This window comes from Phalaenopsis equestris, unplaced genomic scaffold (assembly GCF_001263595.1).
Source record: "Phalaenopsis equestris unplaced genomic scaffold, ASM126359v1 Scaffold000002, whole genome shotgun sequence".
NCBI classification, from domain to species: Eukaryota; Viridiplantae; Streptophyta; class Magnoliopsida; order Asparagales; family Orchidaceae; genus Phalaenopsis; species Phalaenopsis equestris.
The window spans coordinates 46,846,022-46,868,293 of NW_018164444.1; the positions used below are offsets into that span (position 1 = coordinate 46,846,022).

The 22,272-nt window shown below is 35.7% G+C and overlaps 1 protein-coding gene across 1 annotated transcript in view; it reads right to left on the bottom strand.

Annotated features, from left to right (window-relative positions):
- The window catches only part of LOC110031080 (serine/threonine-protein kinase STY8-like), a 67,490-nt gene that overhangs the window by 25,708 nt on the left and 19,510 nt on the right, over positions 1-22,272 (bottom strand). The window contains exons 2-4 of the mRNA XM_020734124.1: positions 14,320-14,434; positions 13,934-13,986; positions 13,317-13,436 (exon numbers count right to left, since the gene is read on the bottom strand). Coding sequence (XP_020589783.1) covers positions 13,317-13,436; positions 13,934-13,986; positions 14,320-14,434 — 288 coding nt within the window. The remainder of the gene's footprint in view (positions 1-13,316; positions 13,437-13,933; positions 13,987-14,319; positions 14,435-22,272) is intronic.

The window sequence follows — 22,272 nt, forward strand, 5'->3', positions numbered from 1 at the left end:
GGACTGACAACCTTAAATCAAGCGCTTTGTGGGAGTCAACTCATATTTATCTTTGTTTCTGTTGCTTATGTGTTTTTTCTGTAAGTAGCATTTTATATACATCTATAATTATGCTTTATGAATTTCGTAACTTAAGAGACTTACATATTGAGACAATACTTTAAAACATCTTTATTTACCAAATTTTATCAAAGATTTGAGAGATATTTAGATTTAAAACGAAACGGTGCAGAAATCTGAACTGGTGCCAGAGGCACTATATTTGGTGTCTGAAGCGTCATTTTCCAGAGAACTGGCGCCAAAAGCGCCGCAATTACCGGAACGAAATTGGACGATTCTAAAGGCGATTTTGGGCGGTTTTTGATTGATTTTATTCCTATTAACTCCCAAAAACTAAATTTTGAGGTTATTTAAGAGTGGAAAACGAATGAAAAGTCACCATTTTTCAAATCCTATGGCTTTCCACTCTAAAGAAACCAATAGATTTGGAATTTTCAATAGACGGAAATTCATTAGTTTCGATGCTAAGAAGGTATATGATTGAGTTCTTGTAAAGAAAAGATTAAACATGGAGCGAGGTTTGTGAATTGAGGATTCAACACACCAAATACTCGGGTGGAGGAGACTATTGCACAAAGACGCTGGGAAATGCTTTGTTATACCACTGCTGCGGTAGTAGTTCATGTGGTGAAAGAGTTTTATGTTAATCTTAATAGAATTAACCAAAGAGTCGTTTATGTTAGAGGCAGGTGGATACCATTTACTCCTTCGAGAATAAACGACATATTTATGATTGAAAGTGTTCTTATTTGTCACTATGCAAATTTTGCCCCTACAAGAGACAACATGGATATCGATTCCTTACTGATGAAGATGCAAATTGGGAGACAAGAGATAATAGACATGTAAGTTTTTCATCATCATTAATGAATCATGCATTGAATGCGTAACATTTCTTTATTGCATCAAAACTACTTAATACTATGAAAATCAATAAAATGACGAAGGAAAGTGCTATTTTCAATTATTGTATTCAAACCAGAAGACCTATTGATGTGGGTGTTTTAATTGTAAAATTTGTTTTGAGTTTGATTATCAACGGATCAATGTATGGGCTGGGAAATCCATCTACCATATTCCTTCTGTGCAGTCAGTCACATATGCCTTATGAAAGTTGGGAAAAAGTGTTTCTTCCTTGGAAGCCTATGAACCCAGAAGTTTGTTGAAACTGCAAAGGAAATGAGGAGAACGATATGAATATTCTTATGGATCAATTATCTCAAAATTCATCGCCTATTCAGCCCCGCTTTCCTTATAATTCGCATAATATTTTGAAAAAGATCAAAAAATTGGAGAAAGATGTACGAAATATTATGAATTCAATTGGAAATTTTTCTGATATATTTGATGATTTTAATTGGAGGATCAAGAACAATTCGAACATATCGGGCGTATTGAAGGAGGATGGTGCGTACGTTTAAGAGAAATGTTTGGATTGAAGAAAATTCGACGAACGAATTTCCTCACCGACCTTTTACAACTTGTACGTTCACTATCAATCCATGAGAAACATTTCAGAAGACAAAAGTTAAGATGTTTGAACTCGTTTTAGTACGGAATTCGTAATTATTATTGTTTTTATGTGTTATGTGTTTATGTTGGATTTCATTTACTTTTATTGTTGAACTCTATCTGAGTCATACGTTGAGTATTTAATATTTAGTGTTCAGCGTTAGTTTGTTGGTTTGATTTCAACGCTTATCTCAAAATTCATCGCCTATTCAGCCCCGCTTTCCTTATAATTCGCATAATATTTTGAAAAAGATAAAAAAATTGGAGAAAGATGTACGAAATATTATGAATTCAATTGGAAATTTTTCTGATATATTTGATGATTTTAATTGGAGGATCAAGAACAATTCGAACATATCGGGCGTATTGAAGGAGGATGGTGCGTACGTTTAAGAGAAATGTTTGGATTGAAGAAAATTCGACGAACGAATTTCCTCACCGACCTTTTACAACTTGTACGTTCACTATCAATCCATGAGAAACATTTCAGAAGACAAAAGTTAAGATGTTTGAACTCGTTTTAGTACGGAATTCGTAATTATTATTGTTTTTATGTGTTATGTGTTTATGTTGGATTTCATTTACTTTTATTGTTGAACTCTATCTGAGTCATACGTTGAGTATTTAATATTTAGTGTTCAGCGTTAGTTTGTTGGTTTGATTTCAACGCTTATCTCAAAATTCATCGCCTATTCAGCCCCGCTTTCCTTATAATTCGCATAATATTTTGAAAAAGATAAAAAAATTGGAGAAAGATGTACGAAATATTATGAATTCAATTGGAAGCATTTAGAGGTTGACGTGGTGTGGTATGCAGCGAATTTACAAAGAAAATCAAAATCTGAAAATTTTGTGTTAGCGTTAGAGCGTCAGATTCCCGAAAACGCCCATATTTACTTAAAATAGTGAAAAACCCCTGTAAAACCACATTTTATTGTTTGGGTCGTCTTTTATCTCTAAACCAAGGTCAAAACTCAACCCAGTGCTTGCCATTTGGTGGATTTGAGAAGATTTGAAGGCTAAAAAGTCTTGGATTCTATCTTTCATTGGTAAGAGATTCACTATAACTTATTTTTTTTATTTTCACCATGGATTTTTCCTACATTATGAAAATCTGAAAATTTGAGTTTTTATTGAAGAAGTTTAAAAAGAACCAAATTGAAGAAGTTTGAAGAAGTTTAAAAAGAACCAATGGTGAAAAGTTTCTTACCAAATATTCTTACTTCTGGAGTTTGATGTATGACAATGAATTTATTTGGATTTTACATGAATTTATTTAGAAATTCCTATGGCTGCAAGAGTGAAGAGAGGAAAGCCTTCGGGAAGTTTTGATGCGAGACGATTTGTAAATCTGAATGCTCAATAGAATTATAATATTATGATGGGGACTAGAAAATTGATTCAGGAACATGCATTTTCTAACCCGGGAGGAGAGAACGAAAGATTGATAATTGCTCAAAAGTGGGAAACCTTTTGCTACTTCACCGCAATAATCAATGTTCCTATGATTCGAGAATTTTATGTCAATTTGCGGGTGACTACGGACGAACACATTTATGTTCGAGGTAAACATGTTGAATTTACTCAAAAAAGAATCAATGCATTTTATGGGCTGCGAAATGAATTTCATTGTGAGTAAGCTGCATTTGTGATTTTTGATTCATCACTTAATGAAGTAATCGTTTATCTTCCTGATGGAAGGGGAGAATGAAAGATTAAGAATAATCACAAAGTCAATTTCTCCACTTCAATGTTAAATGTTCAATCTAAAGCATGACATTATTTTATCTCTGCTAAATTGCTTTCAACTAATCACCTGAGTGAAGTAGCTAAGGAAAGAGCAGTACTGAATTTTTGAATTCAACGAATGAAAGTTGTTGATATTGGTACTATTATTGTGCATAATGCTCAAAGTATTGCTAGAACTAGGACTATTAGTGGTTTGAGTTACCCTGCCCTGATTTTCACTTTATGTGAACAATCAGGAGTAGAATTTAATAGAAATGAAGAAATGTTGCAACCAAGAAATGTTGCAACTGTTGCAACCACTGAAACCCATTGGAAAACCCACAATGCATAAATTTGAATCATTTGTTGGATCTAGAAGTGGAAGTAGTGATAGACCATCTACATCAGCTGCAGGACAATCTACTTCCAATTCTGTTTCACTTGAAAATATTATGGAGCAGTTAATGATTCAACAATCAGGTATTATAGCAATGCAAAACAAAATATGTGGTTTATAAGCAACAAGTGCTTACAATGATGAATACAAATAGAGAAGAGTCCAACATGACAATGCATATGAAGAGGCGATTGTTAGATTTTTGAGAGGTAATCATACTGTATAGTTTCCTAAATGCCCAAGCTTCACGCCTTATGTGCAAGAAAACAAAGAATAAGAGGAAGAATAAAAGGAAGAAGAAAATGAGGAAGATAAAGAGTAAAAATTTATTGGGTTTTATTTGTTTTTATTTGTTGTTGTTTGTTTTGTTTTATTGATGGTATGATTGGAACAATTTATATGTTTTAATTATGAACCTATTGAACTTGTTTGTATATGTAGTTGTAAACTATAGATTTTTATTTCGACATTGGTATTAGCTTTAATTTACTGTTTATGTCTTTAATTTATCTTTTCTTAGTAAAATCTTTCATATATTATGTTTCATTTAATGATTTAAAGCCTGTACTTTTTAAATTAGTACCTGCAATATGTCGGAGCCAAGTTTCATATTCAGAACCCTCTACAGGTTAGTTTTATTTTTATGCATTTATTGTTTTCTTTCACCTACAAATTTTTATACATGTTTTACTTATTATTTAAATATCTAAGTTTGAGGGAAATAAAAATGTCTATAAAAAAATAAACTAAACATTATTAATCATCAATTAACTATATTTTTTAAAATTAATTTAACATGACCTTGGATATCAAATTTAATTTTAAATGATTATATTTTTGTTTATAAATATTATGGTAAATTTAATCAAACATATTTAATAATAAATGTCAATTCTAGACTTAAGATATTTAGTATAAAAGAATAAGACTATGTTTTTTTCTATTTAAAGTAAAAGCAATGGTATTTTTGAAGTATTATGAATCTTAGAGTTTCATATAAGAAGAAAAGAATGAAATTTTATGAAAAATTTTCAAAACTAATATGAATTTATAAAAATAAGGGAGACTTTAAGAAGAGGATAGTGAAATTCAAAATTATTAAAGATTATCCAAATATAGTAATTCTCACTTGAATGTTTTCGCCTAACGACGAACCCTAGCCTCTGCTACGACATTTTTCACTCTGTTTTTAAAAAGCTTTGTCGAGCTGCTCCCGATTGCGGTTCGTCGAGCTTCGTCTTCTCTTTCGCGAGCTTCGACGACGTTGATTTCGCACTCGTAGACAACAACGAACGTCCTCTGCTTCCGTCGTCTGCTTCTGGGAGCCACTTTGCTCCTTCTGCTTCCCGTCGTCTTCGTGTCGCTCGCGCGGGTCTTGCGGTCATGTTGCGATAGTAAGCAACAATTTCCTCTTCTGCGCAGCTTTGCTCCAAACGAACTGAGCCCGACAGCGCCAACAGCTTCCTCCCTTGTGAGGGAGATGGCCTCGACGCTCTGTTCCTATGCAAATGCCCTTGCCGGCGACTTGCCTATTTCCTGCTCGTTCCCTGCTCGTGCCCCTCCTAGTTCAGTGTCTGCTTTTGCTATCGGCAAGTCCTGCAATGTTCCACAATCGTACCACAAGGCTATCGAAGGTGGCGATGATCACACTTTTATTAAAAAGCTTGGAAAAAATAATGGGAAGCTTGCACTTATTCTCATTGAGGTTGAAACGGGTACTCTAGCATCCTCTTGGCGTTTTGCTCTAGTGGGGAAATTCCTTTATGGGCTTCCAAAACTGGAGATCATTATGAAAGAATTTGATGCTATGAAACTATTGGGCAGTTGGAACATTGATCTGCTAGATAGTCGACATATACTTATTCAGCTATCTCACGATGTCGATTATACTCGTATTTTCTCTCAAAAAATTATCAAGCTCGACAATCGTTTTATGAAAATTCTGAAGTTGACTGTCAGTTTTGATCCAAAAGCGGAATCCCCCATCATTCCAGTTTGGATAAAGTTCCGAAGGTTAAAATTACATCTGTTTAACATGGAAATCATCTACTCTTTAGCAACTGCTTACGATAAGTCTCTCAAGTTGAATAGTCCTACGCTTGCTGTCATCAGACCCTCTGTAGCTTCTGTGTTAGTTGAGAGAGATATCACTCAACTAGCTCCGGATAAAATATGGATTAGCACTATTCACAACGGGTATTGGCAAAAGGTTGAGATAGAACCACATCCTCCTTATTGCTCTCATTGTAGTATGTCTGGTTACAGTTTTACTATTTGTTATCGTTTGCATCTTCATCTAAGGTCGAATGTCGCTAAAGATCAGTCATCTACCATCATTGCTGAGAAGGTCCAATCTGATCCTCTTTCCCTCTTTCCAACTTTCCAACATCACAGTTCCAGATTAAGAACACCTTACTATACATACAGATCAAAATGTGCTGATACCACTTGCTGTTATTGAAGAAAAAGACCCACTTACATGTCCAGACATACGAGAGTGCTCATTCGACCCAATAGAAGATCAGCTGGTACAACAAGTAGTTGCTTTTAATGTTCAACAACCTACACATGTTCGACACACTCCTACACTCTTCAAACCATTATGCTGATCAGGAGTGCCAATCTTCGGATGAGGAATGACAGGTCTATACAAGGAGAAAGAAAAATAACAGAGGACGACTCGAGCTAGGGAATCTATTGGATGATACAATGGTTACTACTGGCAATGACACTCATCTGACCAATTTATTAGCTGGCTCCTTTCCTAGAGTTAGAGGCAGAGTCAAAGCAAAATCGGGTCGCTCTACAGCTGTCTGATACTCTAATGTTGACACTTTTTAGTTTTTTATTTAGATCTCTTATGTATTTTGTTGTATTTTCTTTTTTTTGAAACCATTTGATTTGATGGTTTTTATGTGGGCAGGGTGCCATGTTTGGGACATTCCACAAAATCTATATACCCTTTTTTTTATTTAATATATTAGCCATTGGACTTTCAATATATATATATATATATATATATAAGTGAGGAGAAGCTTGAGGAGATGTCTAATTGAAAATTGGTTTCATTTAAATCAACTTGAGGAAAAAAAAGACTTAATTACATTTTCTAAACTTGTATCTGAATATTAGCATTATTACTAAAAAGGTTTTCATGAAATTCTTTTTCATACGGATACTCTAAATATCTTTGATATAACAAATTATAATTATTCTTGAAATGAATGGAGATTCAAAAATCTTAGACTTGATTACTATGTATTCTTATACTTGTAGTTTTAACCAAAGTTGTTAAAAGTTTTTTTTAAGTTATACTATTATATTTATTAAACCAAATTATAAAAGTTTATAAATTAATCTTTGTCATAAGTCATATTTTTATCATCATTATTGTATCTAAGCTTATACCGAATTATTAAACTAAATTATAGAAGTTTATACAGTTTATAAACTTGTATCTGAGTATTAGCATCATTACTAATAAAATTTTTATGAAATTCTTTTTCATATGGATATTCTAAGTATCTCTAATATGATAAATTATAATTATTCATGAAATGAATGGAAATTCAGAAATCTTAGACATGATTACTAGGTGTTCTTATACTTGTAGTTTTAGCCTAAGTTGTTAAAAATTTTTCTTAAATTATACTATTATATTTATTAAATTGAAATATAAAAGTTTATAAGTTAATCTCTCTCATAAGTCATATTTTTATGTAGTAAAAGAGTCACTTGAGGACAAATAACATTTAAGTATGGGGATATTAATACACCAAAATAATGTGCAATTTTATGTATTCATTTTATAATTAAATTTGGTGTATTGCACTTTAAAGAAGAGATTTTTATGTTTTAATGCAGTTATATCAATTTTAGGCAATTTGAGCAAAAAGTAGCAAAAAAGAAGAAATTTGGAATCAAATGGAGCATTTCAGCATATTAATTACTTCACAATTCATAAACTCATTGTAAAGGGGAAAAATGTTTTCTTAAATTTGAACTTTTCGTTACAAAATTTTGTTTAATTTTAGTAAATTTAGCTTTGAAGTTTAGAGATTAGTGTATTAAAATAGTTTAGTTAACTTAGTTCTTTTAACTGTATTTCATTTAGCATACAGTAAATTTACTTTAGATTTGTTTTGTTCACTTAAGTTTTGTAGTTTGAAAATTGCGTTTTGCATTATAATTATAAGAATTTTCAACTCCCTGTAGGATCGATATTTAGGACTCCATTAGAGTCCTTTATTACTTAAGCGATATGTATATTTACATTATTATTAAAGTTTGACAGATTAAAAATTTTAAAAGATAAAATTATTTATATTGAATTTTTTTTTTTTAAATGAACTGCATATTTACTATTTGTGTTATCGTGTGTGTATTGTAATATTGAAAGGCATTTGCAATGCACCACAAAACCGTGCATCAGTGACCGACTCCAAGGGTCTGAATGATGCTCCGGTTATAGCTCGACCACGTTGAGATATTTATCTATTCTTCCATCCTTCTTACCGCTATCAACCTGCTTCCCAACCCTACATCAGGCAACTGCACCACCTCCCCGATCCTCCCAGTAGGCTATTGTAACCCTTCAGCCACCAACAGGCCCTACACCTCCTCCCATATCCTTCCAACAGACTGTCACAGCCCCTCAACCACCAACAGACTGTCGTCCCTGCTCTTCCAGCAGGTCACAGCAACCATCGATAGCCATTAGCAAATCGGGGAGCTCCCCCTGCCTTCCTGCAACTCGGCACCGATCTACCTGTAGACGGGAGCTACGGTTGCGTTTTACAACTCTTCCAACTGCCTCTCGAGCCATCATGTTTGTTGCCCCTCTTCCTCCAGCCGCCGCACCTCCTCCGTGCAGCTTCCCTGCAAGCCGCAATCAACAGCCACTCCAGATTCCAGCCAACGACGACTTCTCCTCCTCCAGCTTCAGTTCGACACCTTTACAACGGCCTGACACCTCTCTGGCCCTAACCGGGTTCATTTGCCTTGCCCCACCACAACAAAGTTCCTCCTCATCAGGAATGTTTGTCTTGTTGTTGTTTGTTTGCAATCCTTTCTACACCTTTCTATTTTGAAAGGTTATTTTTCCTTTGTTTTCAGTCTACACTGTATCCTCATTCTAAATTCAATAATAATAATTGTCGTCTTGCATCGTAGTTTGGGTTAACTCCATTATCAAGGATCGAATTATTTAAGCGGGACCTACAATCGTCTTATAGACAAGGTTACTTGATTGATTGATTTTCAAAATATTAACTATTTGCATAAAAAATAACATTTTTAAGCTATTTGTTAAAACAATTGATTATCTAGAGTTTTATGCTCTTCAAAATATGATAGCACGCTGGACTAATCATAAGATATGATTGCACACATTATAGCACATACAAGACTTTAAAGTGTATAAACTTACCTTATTTCAATTAATAATCGATTCATGCAAATTTTCACTTTTAAACTTTTTAAATATTGTGTTTTGTTCACTTACAAAAAAGTTCTAAGTCTAGTGGCAAAAAAAAAATTTTAAAACTTAGCAGTTAGTCAAAGCATCTTATTCATTCGCCTTTTTAATCTTCACGTCAAAATCTTATTTTCTCGTTAATTATTTAGAATTTTCATGCAAATCTTTAATTACACCAAATTCAGGATTTTTAAATTTAATGATTAATTTAAAATTTTACTGAATGGCTAGATTTTTTATTTATCACATTATTAAGCCCAATTAGTATTTTAGGTCATTTGCAATTCCAAGATCACCAGAAATTTTAAAAGTGGTCAATAATGCAAGAGCTCATGGATTACACTCTAAATGTTATAATAAGATCAATCTAACAATAAAATTTTTAACCCATGTACTCATAATAATGATTAATTTAAAATTTTACTGAATGGCTAGATTTTTTATTTATCACATTATTAAGCCCAATTAGTATTTTAGGTCATTTGCAATTCCAAGATCACCAGAAATTTCGACAGTGATGTCACCCTCACTTGAGGGGCTGCATCGGGAAATCTCACCCTCACGTGAGACACTGCGATTCAAAGAGACCTTCTAATTCACCAGTCTATAAGACACATGGTTTCCAATTTACCTAAATACAAATAATGTGAGCCCAACTTCCCATACAATTCTCTCACTCTCCCCTCGCTCCTCTCTCCCCCCTTTTTATTACTTTTTAAAAAACCCTAAGGGCAAATACATTAATACGGAAAAGATACAGAGAGGTTGTATGAGAGGGTATAAAAGAAAATCCAACTCATACAATACAACACACACAAAATCCAAATAAAGTAAAGATACATAAAGGCAAAAAAACCAAAAAGTCACAAAAGGGCACAAAAGTATTAGGGACGTCTCACTTTAGTTTTCCTGCCTCGAGTTCTAGGAAGTGAGCCGGTTAACAAATTTGTAAGGTGAGTACCATTGTCCGTAGTAATCAAAGTATCATCCATTAGATTCCTGAACTCGAGTAAATCTTCATTCTTCTTCTCCCTCCTGGATGTGTAGATTTGTCATTCTTCATCCGATGATTGACTCATCTGATCAGTAGATTCTAAAGGTGGTCGGACAGATGTAGGTCGTTGCACATCATGATCCCCATAAGCTTGAGTAACATTAACATTTTTCTGGACCTGATGAGGCGGTGGTGAAACAGTAGAAGTATTTCTACCTATATTATCGGCGATAGGTTCTATGGCAGACGGAGTCTGAAGAATCTCCCTCTCCCACACGATAGGAGGTTCTAAAGACTGGAGAGTTACAACTAGAGACTGAATGGTTGTCATATTGCCTACGGAGATATTGACGTCTTTCGGGGTATCCTTCTGATGATCAATAGTGTCAAAAACTTGGTGCTGATCGGGATGAGATGGAATCACAGCCTCTAGCGAAGCACTTTGCTTTTTTGATCTGGGTGGGGTTGTAGATGATGACATTGAGAATTAGAGTGGTCGAACATACGACAGTTCGAGCAATACGACGGAAAAGGCTAAATCTCTACCTTCTGCCAATATTCATGGTGTTGTATGTCCAACCAAATTTCCTCAGAAGCGGGTGAAGTAACGTCTCTTTCAACAAGTACTCTAACTTCAGTCTTCAGATGGACGGGAAAGATTAAAAGTAGGAATGTCCGTCTTGAGTGGTTTTCCATAAGCTGGAGTAATAGAGTACAATACTTTTTGAAAAAAATAATAAAATTTCAGACCAAGGAGGCGAATCCAAATCGGAATGATTGGAGGTTTCGTCTGTGGGTCAAAATCCACATATCATTTCAGAATCTTCATTGCTCTGCTATCAATCCAGATTATCCTTCTAACAAATAAGCATATGTAATCTTCTTCATTGTTAATTTGAATAAGAACGTGTCTCCCATCTAATAGTCTAATTTTTCACTCTCCAACAATGTACATAAGTTCAAATTCTTTACGAATGGGCTCCATTTTGGGATGACCATATAGAAATTTTTCAACCAAATTCAGACAACAGGAGAAAGCAAGTTGAATATCATCGTCTTCTGTAAAACAGATGGCAGACTTTCCATTTTTCCTACCATGCTTCTTGATGTCTTCTGCCCACTCAAATGAAGAAGGAAAAGATGGTGATTTAGGTATACCTGAGGCGTTAACACTCGCAAGGGCAGCAACATACGATCTGTCTGAAGCCATCCCAAAAGAGGGAGGTGGGGCTGTGGGGGTGGGGCTGTGGGACAGCAAAGTGAAAGTAGAGAAAGAGCAAATGCCCAAAGGGAAGTCGAGCAGTGGGTGATTCGTTCGAGCCAAAGGAAAGCTCGCGCCCTGCGAGCGAGGACAGGGGCCGCAAAAGAAGCCGGCGCTTATCAGGATGAAGAAGAACAAGTCGCAAGCCGCAGAAAGTAGAGAAGAAGTTTAACAAAGGAACATATCTCGAAACAAGTAGTAAATATATATAATAAGTAGAGAAGCATTTCTAGCGATTTTGGGTTTGTGAAACAAAGGAACATATTTCGAAGAAATGAGCACGCATGAAATGAGGCAAAGGGAAATTTAATGAAAATAATAGGTATTTTGGGTTAAGTGAAGGTTGCAAAGGAGTGGTGCAAGCAAGGGGGCTCCTGCAACACACAAATATAAAGAAAATGGATGGTTTTTAAGAGAACGAAAAATTCATGGTCTTATTATAGAATTATTTTGAAGATATGAGCAAGTATGAAATGAGGTAAAGGGAAATTTAAAGAAAATAATAGGTATTTGGGTTAAGTGAAGATTGCAAAGGAGTGGTGCAAGCGAGGGTCTTGCATCACAAAAATATAAGGGAAGTGATCACAAGGAAAACGATTCTGCATGTGATTCTCTATGGTCGAGGAAGACGAAGTAGAACGCAGTGATCCCATCATTTTTCATCTATCGAAGGGCACAGGAAGGAGTTTTGATTTCGACATGTGATATAGAAAGAAAATCAAGTTTCGAAAGTTCCAGTACGCAGAGATCCTGACGTTGCTTTTCTAGGAAGGGTTGGATTTCTGAGGCTGAACCAAGTGTGAACGAGAGAGGAGTTTTGGAAATCTTCATGCGTCGCGATCCTATAGTTGCCTCCACGACTAGCCCTAATCGTGACTATATAGTAAGGATTTTGGTCATGAGGGGCAAAACAGGAGATGAAGTTTCAGAAGTCTTTGTGGGAAGTGATACCTTCACTGCTTTTCCAACGAAGGGTACGAAAAGGGTTTTGGAGGCTTTGTCTGCAGCAATCTCGTGATTGTTTCGTGAAACTCGTGATTAAGAAGTGGTAGGGATGCTTGAGCAGGCTTGTGAACAAAGGAATCAGACTGTTTTCGAATGTGGGAAGGAGAAGGGCAAGGGCTTTCAAGCAGTCCTTTTGCAACCAGAGAAGAATCAAGTGTTGAGGATCAGCTTTGAACTTTTTTTTTTTTTTTGAACTGAGAAGTACTTTTGCTTGAGAAGTACTTTTGCTTCATTTTTAAACCCCCCAAAAGGAATGACTTGCCAGGCTTCATTCCATTCCCACGGAATAGTTACATCTTGATTGAAATAAAGACCCTCTCCAACAAGGAAGTGTGTGAATAGTTTCTAAACAAATATTTAGTGAGAGTAGGTAGAGTATTTAGTTTAATCAACTATTCCCTTTTGTTTTCTTGTTTTTAATGTTATATAATTCAAATGGTGAATATTTATCGCAACATATTTCTGATTTTGATTCTAGCATTTAGAGTGCCAATTCTCCGGTGGATAAAAAACTTACGTTTTTTACATCAGAAATAGTAGAAATTAAAAAAATAAAAAAAAGAAGGTTATTCTATTTTGACAAGGCTTCAAACTAAATGATCCAAATGAACTCTTTATATCTTTTTCTGTCTAGTTATATTGTCTTTTTGTTTTGATATTTATTGGTAAATGTCCTTGATGTACTAATATAATTATCTAGTTAATGCATTTAACTTTAAAAAAACATCTAAATCAAAGCAATTTTTCTTGAGAAATGTTCTCAAAAAACCAATGTAATACAATGAGCTGTAGGGTAATATCATGTGTGACATTTTGAGAAGTGCATAATACATAGCTATCTGCAATTAGTCAATAATATGAGTAGAATAGTAAAGAAACTGACTTAGTAAATGGCAAAATGGCGTTTGAAACACTGTCTTCATCTTTAATATAGTCGCCGCTGGCTGCTAGAGCAAGGCCCTCTAAATTTGTGGATGAACCAAATGTTGGGGGAGGATGAATGCTGCAATAGCAGTAAGGTAATGTATCGGATACTTGTAAAAATAGAATGAGAAGAGAACAATTAAAGTGAGGTTAACGCATTCAACAAACACACCAAATCTCGAATACGCAAAGATAGCAATAAATTGCGCTACGGAACAAAATTGGTAATTGATAAAAATAAAGAGAAATGTTGCTTCAGCTGTCACAGGTATGTGAAATATTGTCCATAACTAGAATACATCATAGAGGAAATCAATTAAATTTATCAGAGATTCAACCAGATGTTTCATAACTTAAAAAATATACATTTATTTCTCCTGAAAACAACTTGGGCCAAAAAGGAAAAGCAATTATGAAATTCACATAATACCATAAAACTAACTTCAGCATTCATATTTCTCGTTTATTATGAGCATGTCTAACTTCAAACATAAAACCCAAAAGCATAGAAATTAGAAATAAGGATAGCATGTACAATCAATGGAAGGTAAAACTTCATTCAAGCAAATAGCTTACTAAGTATCTCCTTCAGTAAGTGAATTACAGCCAGCGGAATCACCCCTAGGCATCTGCAGAATAAAATTCCTGATTCAGAAAAATAAGTACTAAATTATGAAAGCAGCTACTTAAATCATGTTTTGCATTGTGATTTCAGGTAAGCCCATTGTAGTTTAGCTTATAAAGAAGGATCTCTCCATGTAAAAAACATGAACCCATAAAGAACAATCTAGCATATTTTAGCGCCATCTTCAACAATTTGGATATACCAAATGGATTCAGAGTTCTTTTTGTTAAAAATCAAAGTATGATAGGAGCAAGCAATAGTACAAGGAGAAAGTACAGAAGTGAAAAGACGCACTACGAGGTTAACAACAAAAAACAAACTGCATCTTAGTTCATACCTGAACAATTCTAACTTCAAAAACTGGCCAATTAGCTGGGTCATGTGCCTGTAACAACAATTTCTTGTGCGTTAAAACATCTTCTGCCCTCTCTACATTCACGTCCAATGCATAACTATCAAAATAAACAGAACAATATAGCTCTGGTAAGAACTACTAGCCTAGACTGATAAGACATTAAAATCTTTTGCTTCAAAATCCAAGGTTTTCATAATAAGAATGAGCTCCTTTATGATGAATAAACCAGGCTTAAGAAAAATTGATAAAATCTTACGAGCATCTGGAAACTAAACATTAAGAATGGACCAGAAAACAGAGAGATTCTAACTGGAAATCAGAATGCATAACTTCCACACGTATTACGTATAACAGCAATCTAAGTTCACTTAAAAGGAATCTAAGCCGAAAGACTAAAATAAAATTTCATGAAAAAAAAAAGTTTCATAAATAAAAATAAATGAACATTTCAATCCAAAAATTACGTTACAAGATACAGTATGTTAATTGTAATAAAAAGAAAATTTTGAATATAATCAGGAATAATGTTACAATGAAACATGAACTTAAATACTTAACCCATGAATGCGCCCATCCATCACAAAACATGGAGAACTAAGAAAGGCAACATGGAGAGCTAGAATTTCATAGAGACCATGAGAAAAAGATACCTCGACAATGGTCCTGATATGCAATTGGCATTCTAAGAGGTAAAACAGATGCAATCACTGAACCAGAGGACATGAGTTGCTCAAGAGGTTCAAATTGTTTTTGGCTCGATTAGAAATGCTTCAAAAAACTTGGAATTAAAAATGATTGAGCATGTCTATTGAGACTCGGCTAGGAAACTTTTCTTAATCAATATTTCTTACCACAAGCATGGTGGTCAAGTGGTAGCAAGATTGCATGACTCAAAAGTTCTTTCCATTCAAGGATGATGCAGTAAACAAACTAATTAGACTATGGTGTGTACATGTCAATGACACAAAATGGTACTTGTCAGCGCACATGGCTTTGGCGCATTCTTGGTGTCATTTATATGGTGCGATATTGCACATCAAAATTATCTATTTGAGACGTGCAAGGGTGATGGCGTATGATATTTTGTTTTTTAATATTTAATATGAAATAAAAAGAGATTTATGTAAGAATAACACAATTCTTATGTATTCACATATCTAACACCTAAACATTATTTTTTACTTATCACTCAAAGTTTTAACATCAGATCAAAAATATCACAAATGCTAATTTTTTAAAGTAAAATATAACTTTTCATGAAAATGTTTTGATATAATTATGAAATAAAGTGTTAATGTTATATATGTAAATATTAAACTTCATATGATGAATACATAAATATATAAGGACTGCGTGGTATATATGTAAATTTCACAAAATTAATAAATATAAGGCATAAATCTATTAATACCAAAACCAAGATAGGTAAAAGTCCCCTCATGAGAACCAACAATGAACAATTGTGAAATAAATTCGCTCGGGAGCTCCGCTTGCCTATTAGGATGATGAAAAAGATTATACTTTAAAAGATAATAATGATATTGTGATGAAAATGAGGTTTTTTTTTACTTATAATGATGATGGTAAATTTTTCAATGTCTAATTTAATCTCTCATGAAAACATTAAACCTGCAAAAAAAATTATAATAAATTTAAATTTTAAATAATTGATGTGTTGAGTGCTTGAATTTTAATATTATGTTATTATATTATCATGATATTTTATCTTTCAATTTAATATTTTTTTCATAATTTTTGTAATATTTTGTGTCATCTTTAAAATGGTGTGCGCCGTGCTATGCGCTATGAACTATGGCTCCATGGAAACATTTGCGCTTTAGTGTGGCATTCTCCATTGACAAGTATGTTATAGTAAAGTCCATGAATTGGGCTTTCCTAACAATGCTACTCTCTAAAGACCCATTGAGCACGTTTATGCCCTCCATAATATGAAAATCTCCACTGAAACTCAGCTAAGATGGGTTAGAATCTCTCTAGATCCATGTTCATATGTTCAAAAACAATGAAGAAAAAAACACTAGTAAAGCCTATAGAATAAACAAGGATCCAATATATGTTCTAATTATAAAAAACATTGGTAACCATAAAAGCATTGTAAAAAATTTGTTTCTTTACTAGACCTTCGTAATAAGATATAGTTGGCTTGCCACTCCTACAAATGATATACCCTAAATGGGCATAAACATTACTTCCACCTCATAAATCAATCGTATAAGTGGTTTTCACCAAAAATTTCACCAAAATCTTATGCATGCTTGACAGATCGTCTAACGCGAGAGCTTTTTTGCTTCTGCAAGATCCTGCAGAATCACAGAATAAGATGGATCCCACGATCCCGACATAATTAATTGATGTCGCAAGAGGGACTTCCCCTGACCCGCTTTCAAGGGCCTGGACCGACCGGTCTAGACCAAGGGAGAGTCAATCGGCTTTTCTTAGATTTGACAAATTATCTAGGGTATATATATTTGCCTCCTATCTTTTAGTTTCCCAGTTTTTGTTATGTTTTTATTCAGGAAAATCGCTGGCATCCCCTGTTTCCCTTCTAGGATTGTATCCAAACGAGAGGGGTGCTCTGATTGTATCATGTTCGAAGGTGGTTATTAATTTCCAACTATGTTGCATGAAAACAGACACAGGAACACGACACGGACACAGCGACACAGACGTGACACATGACGAATATGTCTATCATTGAAGATGTAAGTGACAGATAAGAGTCGATCACGCTCTTATTATAAAAACTATATATATATATAATAAGAAATTTAATAACATTATCATTTAAATTTTTATTTCTAGGTTTATTTTATACAATTTTTATAGATTTTAATTTTTATCTTTAAAAATAAATTAAATTATATTTAAAAATAATCAAAATGTATTAAAGTAAGCATATATTATTCTGAATTACATCAAGATTTAAGTCCTCTTAATCAATTATTCAATAAAAGAAATAAAATGATCATTAACTACTTTGGCATCGAATTCTTATCTATTTACATATAGCAGCTAAATTTTGATTTTTCTTTTATGTCGCCCAAATCATATCACACCTAATATATCACCATTTTCAAATTTTAAAAAGTGAAATACACATTTTCATATACACATAAGGCGACATATATATGTAAAAATTGAAATTTAGATGTTAGATACGTAAATATATAAAAATTGATTGATATGTATTTAAATTTTTATTAAATTTTAAATAAAAAATATATTTTTTAATTAATCATATGAATATTTTTCATAAATTTGAATTCATTAATTTACGACACGGGTGTATTTTGTGTGTCATGCGTGTATCCTCGCTTTTTTAATATTAGTTAAATCAGGTACTTTTATGCAGTGTCTAACATGTGTTGGGGCAACGTCCGCGTCCGACACTGCAAGACTCATTAATTAGAAGTGGTTGTGCGCCATAAGCTTCTAAGGGTCAAGTGGTGCTCTTGATGTATCTCGCTTATCCTTCCCTAACTTCTTCGCATCCATCCCGACTCGTTCCCACGCATTCCTCCTCGATGCAGCTTGCCCCGACAGCAGTCCTTCTGTTGTTCTTCCTACAATTCCTTGTTGTTAAGCCATCCTCCACGTTGTTGCATGATGCCCAAAACTACTGCAAAGCAGTCGGTACTCGCATAAGTATACGTGTCACATAAGTAATATATAAAATTAGAGTCTGTGTCGATCTCATAAGGAAACTAGTCAATTTTCCTAACTGGTGAAGTTCTAGTTTACAAAACCCTAAGTTTAGTTTGAGGTGTTTCAAATTTGCAAAAGGTTAAAAGTTTCTAAAATCTTAAGAGGATAGAAAGCAGAATAAAGTTTTTAAGTTTTCAGAGGTAATGAAAATCATACTCCCGTAAATTAGATTACGTGAATCTTGGAAATTTTCCTAGGAGATCTCCACATTGTGGTTGGCAACCATGGACAAATCCTCCTTAGCCTGTGTCTAGGTCATAATAAGCATTGGAAACCCGTATTACAGTTAAGAGGGCTTAACCATACAAGGTTTCCCAAGTATCCACAAGTAACTTATCTTGTTTGCAATCTCCTACAATATATTTATTGCACTATGTGATATACATTAATATACTTATTCTTTTAGATAACAGTTAGAAGTCCTACACCATAAGGTATTTTAACTTTCTAATCGGTCAGATTAGAAGCAAATCACGATCAAAATATTAACATATCAACATGAACCAAATAAAGCACACATAACGTAGCAAAACACATGGAGAAAACATCGATTCAAACACAATGTCGTAATCACATGAGCATGAAAATAACTTAACTACTATACATGATAGAAGAAAACATGAAAAAATTCATTAAATTCAAAAAAACAAACAATATAAATAGCTACAAAAACTCAACCCAGAGTTGATATCTCCTCGAAGTACATTGTGATCCACGCCTTACAATGAACACTCTTTAAGAATCTCCCACGTACAAGTACTCAAGTCTATCCCTCTTCAAACTCTCATAGAGAAACCCTAAAGCTTTCTCCCAAGAAAATCTAAAGAGAAAACCCTAGGGCACACAAAAGAGAAGACTTTCATAAGCTTAGAGAAGAGCCTCCACAGCCAAAAGTGATTCTTGGCTTCATTACAAATTCTTCTATAGTTAGGGCACCAAATCCTATATGAAATTCTTCTAAATCATTAAACTATGGATCTGGACGTGGGTGCACTCCTGTGCCACCCACTCTGGTGCAACAAGGGCGCAAGCGCACCCAAGGATCTAGAAAGTGGTGCATGTGTTGCTCCTAGCGTAGGGCGTCACTGCTTCGGTCCACAATGCTCTCTGCATAGAGAGGGCGGTCAGTTTTCGCTGCATCGCAGTGCGGGAATGCTGCCTCCTCTGCGGGACAATGCAGGCGTGTCACTTCCTAGCGTAACGGTGTCATGCTTCTTTTGACGATTTTGCCTTCTTTAGCTCCCTGAAGCGCGGTTAGAACCTGTAACACAACCAAAACACATTCCATAAGCATTAAATTATCATAATCATGAAATAAAGCATAAAATTGACCATAAAAAATATAATATTTCTTCTTCACATCACTACACACCGAAACAGCCCTCCTTTTATTGTCCAGCAGTATGGCCATCCTCCACGTTGTCGCGCCCCCGGGACAACCCTCCTTTTGTTATCCCATAGTCCCACACAGGCCTTGTCAGTCTCATCGTCATTCCACCTCGCTGTCACCGCCCAGACAATCATTCCCAACTATTTTTACTATTCCTCCAGCCGCCCAAAACCATCCATTATCGCCCTACTATTGTTCATCCCCTTCCTTATTGCCACCTCCCAGAACAACCCACCTTCTCATCGTTCCGACAGTTTCTCACCTTCCCATTGCTGCCACCATAACTTCCTTGTTGTAGCCCCATCATACAGCCTTCCAAACCGACAACAGACCACCTATCCTGTGAGTTACAAACCCATTTTAGTGTTGTCTATTGTTTTTTCATTTATATGCGTTGGTTGTAACAGTATATTGGTTTTTTTAGTGATACTATTTATTTGTTTATTTTGTTTGGGTTAGCTCTGGTATCAAACCGGCCCCTTCCCTCTCCCCTCTTTTCATTAGGTGAGAATCCCCCCTCTTCTATTTACCCGTACCTTAGGTTTTAGCATTTATTATTTTCTAATTTCAATTTGTGAGGACAGTCGTCGGTGTCCTGTTTTTCCCTCAAGGGTTATTCCAGCTGAGGTAACAGTCATGTCTTTAGAAGGTAGTAACTCTGAGGTAATAGATAGTCTAGCACTGTATGAGATTATGGTGTCTCAAGCTAGCATTTTGCGGGCTTTGAGAGGAACATCTACAGAACCGACCTTGGATGTCTACAAGGGTTATGAGTTTGAGGAGCCGATATCCGATACAGGGTCGTCAAAGATAAGGGAAATGCAGATATTTCAAATTTTTAGACCCCTTCTGAGTTGCCCCTACTGAGGGAGGTCTGTGTTCGAAGGGGAGTCCTTTTGTTCCATGCCTGGAATATTATGGGAAGTATTTCAGTTGTTAGATTCAACCCAACAAGGTAGCAGATGTCCAGACAGGAGCGACGAACCTTAGCTTTGAAATGTGCCCTAAGAGCTTGAGAGGAAAGAAAATTCTTCAATGAGTTTGAGTACTGTCACAAAAGATGTCTCTCTTGAGTGGTAGCTAGTGAGAGTGGCACAATCAGTCACAGATTTCATCCCATAATTGATTTCTCCTCACATACCTGTTACTCCCATCGCGAAGGAGAAAATTTCAAATGTAAGGGTTCGAGAGATGCATTGTTGGAGCCACCCCTATATGCAACTCCAGCTCGGGAAGTGCCAAAAGAGGATGGCTACTATTCTTCTATAATGCGTTGTGAGAATGTGTTGTGGAATGACAGCATTGGCGTGATCGACCTACCAAGAGACAATGTCTTACCATGAGGATCCAGGAGCTTTGACGAATGAGGTTGAAGCTCCCTCAACCCCTGGAAAATGTAATGACATTGGGGTTTCCCTCCAAAAGCTAAACTGGTTTGGCCCAAACTGGTTCAGCTGAGAGAGGGGGCTGATCCCCTCCCCCCTCTTTCCTTAGGCAAGATTTTTCCCTCCCTTCCTGTTTTCATTTCCTGCTCATTCCTCTTCTATTTATATGTATTTTTATGCTTAGGGTTTAGCTTTTATTATTTTTTATTTCAGTTTGTGAGGACAGCCGTCGGCGACCTGTTTTCCCCTCGATTGGATGTATCCGACAGAAAATGATGGTTCTCTAGTATCCCTCTCCCCGGTGGTGATTAACTTCCCTAACTTTCACCTCCACCTTTCCTTCATGTTGTCTACTATTCTTCCCGCCAGCTGCCGTCCCCTTCCAGCTTTCCCTGTTAATGTCCCACCCGAGGACAGCCGTCGGCGACCTATTTTCCCCTCGATTGGATGTATCCGACAGAAAATGATGGTTCTCCCATAGTATCCCTCTCCCCGGGTGGTGATTACCTTCCCTAACTTTCACCTCCACCTTTCCTTCATGTTGTCTACTATTCTTCCCGCCAGCTGCCACATCCCCTTCCGGCTTTCCCTGTTGTTGTCCCACCCGCATCTACCTTTCCACTAAGTCGCCCATCTCCCCTCCCGATTTTCTCAGCATCACTTCTGCTTCTGCTCTTAGCCGCAATCCCTACAGGTCTCCCTTCCCTCCTGTAGCTACCTTCTCCAACCCCTTACAGCCTCATAAACTACTACACATTGTTCCCTATTGTCTCCTTGTTGTGACTCCCATCAACCATTCCTCCTGCAACAACCCCACTCCCGCACTTCCCGTGACAGCTTAACACCTCCCTTCCCCTTCTTGTCAAGCCTATCCACCTCCACTGCTATCCTGGAACCATATAGACTCGACCGTGAATACAGACTCGACCGTGACTGTCACTCCCCCAAATCCCACGACAGTCTTCCAACCTACTGCCTGGACTACCACCCACAACCTCAACCGTTGTTGTACCTTGCTATGTCGCCCAAACCAGTCTTTCTACTCGCCGCCCTGTAGTCATCCACCACCATCGTCCTCGTCCAAAGATGACCCTTTTATGTTTTATTGTATTTTATTTTGTTTTGACGAGTCTTCGTTGTAACCTTTGAATTTCATCAATAATATTTTCATGAAATTGTGATTTGGGTCTCCTCTGGTGTCACTTAGAGTGTGTTTGGGGCAGCTGCAGCTTATTAAATAATCTACTGATAAGCTGACTAAAAATAATCTGTTGATAAGCTAGGTGCGGTGGCTATTATAAATTTTTAATATTTTGGAAAAGCTAAACCGCGGCCAGAAAGCTATCACCGCACCTAAATAGGTGCGATGTAGAAACGTTATTTTTCAGCGTTTTAAAAACGCATAAGCTGCCAAAACGCAGATTATCCAAACAA